The sequence below is a fragment of the Gambusia affinis genome, linkage group LG16 (assembly GCF_019740435.1).
Source record: "Gambusia affinis linkage group LG16, SWU_Gaff_1.0, whole genome shotgun sequence".
Classification (NCBI taxonomy): domain Eukaryota; kingdom Metazoa; phylum Chordata; class Actinopteri; order Cyprinodontiformes; family Poeciliidae; genus Gambusia; species Gambusia affinis.
In genome coordinates, this window is record NC_057883.1 from 2,526,015 (window position 1) to 2,532,605 (window position 6,591).

General features: G+C 43.7%; 1 protein-coding gene across 1 annotated transcript; it reads left to right on the plus strand.

The window, feature by feature from the left end:
• The first annotated feature begins 320 nt into the window (after positions 1–320).
• On the plus strand, positions 321–6,051 carry foxa1 (forkhead box A1). Its single transcript, XM_044142730.1, has 2 exons — positions 321–586; positions 2,487–6,051. Exons 1-2 carry the CDS (start codon positions 521–523, stop codon positions 3,654–3,656), a joined length of 1,236 nt encoding a protein of 411 aa, XP_043998665.1. The 5' UTR covers positions 321–520; the 3' UTR covers positions 3,657–6,051.
• The last annotated feature ends 540 nt before the right edge of the window (positions 6,052–6,591 follow it).

Sequence of the window (6,591 nt, forward strand, 5' to 3'; positions counted from 1 at the left end):
AATAATAATAATAATAATAATAATAATAATAATAATAATAAAATGGACTCTAAATGTACATATCAGTCAGAATTTTCTCTTCGTCTGAAGTGATGTAAACCTTTCTGAAATATTCTAAAGAATCCCACCAGGTTTATTTTAAAACAAGATATTTTTTTCTCTGTCATCTCCTGACATGAGTCTCGGCTCTTTGTGGCTGGAAAAGTGATGATCTGCTGCAGAAACGGAGCGGCAGCTCCAGTCTCTGTGTGAATTCAACGAATGAAGAAATGAGAAGTTGTGAGAGGAGGGAGGTGATGGAGGCTGAACCTATAGGAGAAGGAGGATCACAGCAGTCCGCAGGTCACCATCACCTCCTCCCTCTTCCTCCTCCTGCTCTTCTTTACTCCTCTCTCCGCTCCGCTCCGCTTGACTCGACTCGGCGCTTCTATCCGGACCGGGAGGCTCACACTCAGGGAGCGGGACAGGTTCACCCGGAGCGGGAGCAGCAGGGTCCGTGTTCCGGCTGCGGGCCGCCGTCATGCTGGGCACGGTGAAGATGGAAGGCCACGAAGCTCCGGACTGGAGCGGATACTACAGCGAGGAGGTCGGTCACTCTCAGCCCGCTTTAACGGCGCTGGAGCCGGGTCAGCCGCTCCGCATCCTCCCGGGATTAATCCAGAGGAGCCAAAAATACCCGCAGCTTCTATTGCATTTTGTTTTTCTGTTAAAAAAAATAAAAAAAGAATCCTGAAGCAGATTGGATCTGTTTATTAAGATTCATAAAGTAATTACAAATAACTGAAGTTAACAAAAGCGGGGTTCAAATTTGGATAAAGCAGATACTTTTTAGAGAGAAAAGAAACCCGGAATATTTGAATAATATAAAAAGAAACAAAGCAAGAACCGCGTGCAAAGCGGGCCTGATTTTATTTTTTCCAAACATTCAAATAAAAATAATCAACTACGTGGAAGTAAAATAATATTGATAATTAGGGCTTCGTTTTGATTATTATTCTTTGAGTAAATTGTGTAATAATTACATCTTTTATTTATTCTCAGTCCAAGTTAGAAGACAATTTAAAGCTTATTGTCATTCATTATTTTCTAAACTAATAACTGAAATCCTAAATATGGAAGAAATAAACTAATCCAGGATTTTCTATTGATTAATTATTAATCATTGCAGGTGGTTTTGATCATTTTTCCTGAAGATCTGAACGGATTTTTACTTCAAATTCATTCATTCACTCAGGTCAGAAAATGATTCAAACGCTCAGACCTTCTTCTTTCACACGCTGCTCACACACACCGACCTCAAACCAAGAATAACTCTTTATTAATTACAGATTTTATTTAACAGCATTAAAAACAATTAGGCAACGATATTTCAAAAACTCTGTATCAGAAAAATGTGTTTTATTATGCAAGGTTTTTTGTACGTGATTTAACATTTCCTCGTTTAAATGAACAAATAATGTATCGTGTAAACAAACAAGAAACAAGAAAATAATGAAAAAATATAACAGAGACATGCTTCATCAGGTTAAAATCTTAAGGAAAAGGAAAATGCTCCTAAACGTGAATATTTCTGCTATTATCCACATGAGTTTCTTTTTAGAGATTAGATATCAGCAGTCTTATACACTTCCTGTGTCATTCACCATTCACTCTTTATTTTACACCTTTATCCAGGGGGGGTTGGACAGATGCACACACCAGGCCAGAGAGGGGGGGACATGCACCAGTCCATTACTGGGGAACACTGGACATTATGCAAGGACAAATCAGACTGTCCACTTAACTGAACATGCATGTGTTTGGATTGTGGGTATAACTTCAATGATGTGTTGGGATGTTGATGAGTTCTCATCATCACTTTGATTGCGCTAAGGGAGCAATCAGGTGGTGTTGATTCCTTAAAGGAATTTTTTTTGTTGAGTTTAGACAAAAAAAAGATAAACACTGCCTTCTGCGTTAACAAAGGGGAAATGTGGATGAAAAGTTTGAGGTGAAAACGTCTTTATTCACATAAAGACGTTTCCTGGTGTTACGGTGGGGTTAAGTTGTGGGCTGGCTGCTGTAAAGGTGGGCTAACCAAGCCTGTCTTCATCTTTGCCCAGGCTGAATGTGGACGGGACCTTTGGGCCCAGAAAGGGTTCTGTATTTGTTTAGGCTACATAAAGACAAGCTCTGGCCAACCTGAAATAGTCTGTGGACCCTCGGTGTGTGGGGAGTAAGTGGTGGAAATGTTGAAATGGGAAAATTTGATCTGGTCCACATGGTCCTGGTTTAATGACCCTAGTTCTTTTGAGCAAACTCATGCTAGCCAGAATGTTCTGCTTCTGATGGCTCCAACCAGAGAGCAGGTTATGATACAGTTTTTAAAACAAGTGATGGGATTTCAGCATTGATGCTCATTGTTGACCTTTAGCTGAACCTGACAGATTTTTGGGTCGACCTCCATCTTCAAATGAAAGCTGACTCGTCTTCTGTCCTCTCTGCAGGTGTACTCTCCGATGGCAGGCACCGGCATGGGTTCTGGTCTCGGAATGGCGTCCATGTCTGGCTACATGTCGAGTGGTGGCACCACGTCGGGCTCTTTCAACATGTCGTACAGCGGTACCGGTCTCAGTCCGTCCCCCGTAGGAGGGATGGGAGGCTCCGCTCCAGCGCCTATGTCGAGCTTAGGTGGGGGTGTGGCTTCCATGGGTGGGCCTCTGAGCCCATCCAGTATGAACTCTGTGTCGGCCCAGCAGGCCTCCTTGGGTCTGAACCCGTATGGAAGCATGAGTCCCAACATGGGCTCCGGCATGGCGTACGGTAGTGGTGGACTGAACCGAAGCCGTGACAACAAGACGTTCAGACGGAGCTACCCTCACGCAAAGCCCCCCTACTCCTACATCTCACTCATCACTATGGCGATCCAGCAGGCGCCAAGTAAGATGCTGACTCTCAGTGAGATCTACCAGTGGATCATGGACCTGTTCCCCTACTATCGGCAAAACCAGCAACGCTGGCAGAACTCCATCCGTCACTCGCTGTCCTTCAATGACTGCTTCGTCAAGGTTTCCCGTTCGCCCGACAAACCGGGGAAAGGTTCGTACTGGACCCTGCACCCAGACTCAGGCAACATGTTTGAGAACGGCTGTTACTTGCGACGTCAGAAGAGATTTAAGTGCGAGAAGAAGACTCCGGGGAAACCAGACGGGAGGAAGGACCATATGGGAGCAGGGGGCGGCCGTTGTACCTCTCCTGCCGGAGATTCTGCCAAACCTGCTGGACTTCTGGACTCATCTGTGGCTTCCTCCAGCCAGACGGGCTCCCCTGCCAGCCTGGATCTGAGGGGAGGTGTTGGCGGGGTGTCCGACCTGAAGGTATCCAGCTCTCAGTTATTGTCTTCCCTGTCACTTCCTCCCCACTCCATGGCCCATGAAACTCCTCTGCATATAAAAGGAGACCCCCACTACTCTTTCAACCACCCCTTTTCCATCAACAACTTAATGTCCTCCTCGGAGCAGCAGCACAAACTGGACCTGAAGGCCTATGAGGCTCTGCAATACTCTTCTTACAATGGTGGGGGGACGTCCGGTCTTGGGGGGAGGACCATGGAGCCTCTTGAGGCCTCCTACTACCAGGGCATGTACCCCAGACCACTCCTGAACAGCTCATCATAGCCGCTGCATGGCGCACACTTCCTGTCTGGACTTGGACCTTCTGCATGCAGCTGTCCTGGGCGTCCTGTCTGATAGTGTTGATACTGACCTGTAAGCTAACGAGAACTCCCCGCACTGTGACCAAACCTTGACACTGACATATGAATCCTCAGCAAATTAAAACTGACCCTGGGTCTGTGGTCTTCTTTCATGCTTTTAAGATACCTTCAGGTCTAAAAACATCAATGCAGGATCTCATTGGTCACATTTATGCCTCTAAAACAGGCCAAGATCTGTGAGCTCAGGATCGGGAGGAATGTTATTGTTGCGGAATTTGGACTAAAGCACTGATGGATCATTTCGCATAATTCCAAACATTTTGACCTTTAGTGAAGTTGTTGTTGCTTGAAATGCTTTAGTCTGGTTTGGGGCATGCTGTTTTTTCAAAACATAACCTCTGGATTGGTTAATCCCTTACCTGCCATGAGGACACCGGTGTCCTCAGGGATCCATTGATTTGCATGTATTTGTTTCTGGAGTGACATTTAAGGGGCACAAGATGAACTCAACATTGGGATGTTTGATCTGGTTGAGGCACCATCATCCCCCTCACTGTAGAATCATTCAAATAGGTAAACTATCCTTTGAGAAATTAAAAAGATTATTTTTTTCTTTTGTTAAACAGTCAAATTTTGCAGAACTTCCGAAATAGACTATCAGATGTCTTCCTTGCTCCTTTATTCAAGTGTTGGTGTAAGACTGACAGGTATTATGTATTTCTTTATGGACAACATGATGCTACAGAGTGGCATCTCTTTATTTCGGTTTATTGTTGATAGTACCGTACAACCAGTGCAGACTGGGTCAGACAGAGTTACGCCTGTTGTCACAAAATGTTGACAAAATCCCATAAATATTCTGTTCATTTTCACTGCAGCTTCACACTCAGATGTTGGTTGTGCTCAGTGGGATACGGTACGTAACTATCCAAACCTAAATAACTCATTTTTTAAGAATTAGTGCATTGCTGAGGCGGAAGCCGGTGAGCGAGGCTGACAAGCAAGTTAAACTAAAACCTCCGAGCCTTCAGTTCTGCCGGTCCAGAACGAGCCAAATTATCCACATTCTGCCCCGGTTGTGTTCAACCAGTCTGAGGTCAGAGGTCACCTGGATATGATAATGTGCCTATTGTGCCGGTGTTTACAGAACGGATCAAGAACCAAGATCAGAAACCATATTTCTCTGTAGAGCACGATGAGGATTTATTTCTCCCACGACCTCCTTTGGATCTCTGGTGACCTCTAGAGAGGTCGCGGCCCTCAGTCTGGACACATGAATGGTGTTTTATTTAAGGGGTCGATTTGTGTAAAATAAAAGACGGAGGGCTTCGGGGGACGGATCTATATAAATGATGAGGATGGCTGATCAATAATAAGCTCTCTCTCTCTCTCTCTGTAGTTGAAGATGAACTAATCTAGTTCAGATGAACTAAAGCAGTTCAGTCACACAACATGAAAAATGTCTCGTTTGTGTTCTGCCTGACCAGAACTTCAACTTGATTATCAGAAAGAATCAAAAAACAATTTGATTTCTGTTCATCAAATCACTCATGAAGCTCAATCACTGGAAGACGTGGATCTGAAGAGTTTATGCAGAGTATTCACATACTTTGTAAATGTCTTCCCTTAGAGAATGAAAGTAAGTCATCATTTAGTTAGACAACAGACACGTGTAAAATAGATTAAATGATATTGCCTATTTTTTTGTAAATTAGTATTATTTAAGCGAGTAAACGACAGCAGTACTCATAGTTCAAGTGGACCTCATGCGTTCATTTCCATGGCATCCATACAGAAGCGGAGACTTTGCTTTCATTTAAAACAAAGTTTAGTTTTGTTTTCTGTCTCTGACCCAAAACAGAGACTAATCCCACAGGCCTGTATCAGCGCACGCCGCAGCAGAGCCAGCAGAACCGTGGCAGCGCTCCAACCGTCTCACCAGCAGAAAAAAAAAATCCTCCCAGCTGCAATGTCAGAACAACACAGTGCTTAACACACACACACACACACACACACACACGCACACCGGCGTTTGCTACATGGTGTTGCATGTTCAGGTGTTCTGGTGTGACCTCTGACCCTGGAGGCTCATCAGAGGAACACGGTCTGCTTGACTGGATGTTGGTTAGGGAGAAACTTTAAGATCATTCTGATCCTGAATCGATGTTTGACGACTCGACACAATCACTTCCTGTTCCAGGCCACCTCGTTATTCCCATCCTCATGAGCGGAGCGAGTGCTGTCCTCTTCTTCGTTTGGATTTTTATTTTCTTTCTGGAAGACAAGACCTGTCTTATCACCCTGCCTCCCTTCTTGCTGCGCCTCCTTGTTGTGTTTTTGGTCTTTGTTGGTTTTGATTCTGCATGCATGTTCTTAACTTATTCTGTCATTTTCAAATAAAACCGACGAATACAAGAAATATTTGCTTTTTGGCTGATGATTGCTAAAGGTCAGTTTGAATGTGCACATCATTGTGTTTCGTCAGGTAAGGCTGATCAGTTTAATACGTAGAAACTTTAAGTTACTGTAATTAGAACTTCATATAAGAGCTTTCCTCTGGTTTTATCTCCAAACTGATCGGTTGATAAATTGATTTTAATTCAGTTGAGTTCAGTTCTTCCCATTGAAATAGGTTCTGTTCATATCTAGTTCCTATCTAGCCTTACATGATGAACTAAATGTGTGACATGGTTGTTTTTTCTCTTGGCTGGAACTCATCTAAGCCATGTGTCAAACTCAAGGCTCGTGGGCCAAATCCGGCCCTCCATGACCCTTTAGAGGGCTGACAATAATTCTGTGCTTAAATATAATTTTATAAGTCAAAAGAAATTAGTTTTTATTTGGACAATGGCAAATTACATCATTGTAAAAAGATGTTAAACATCATTTCATCTGAA

Coding starts and splice junctions, on each gene's coding strand:
- foxa1 (XM_044142730.1), top strand. CDS start 521: ATGCTGGGCACGGTGAAGATGGAAGGCCACGAAGCTCCGGACTGGAGC. Junction 587..2,486: donor GCGGATACTACAGCGAGGAG/GTCGGTCACTCT, acceptor TCCTCTCTGCAG/GTGTACTCTCCGATGGCAGG.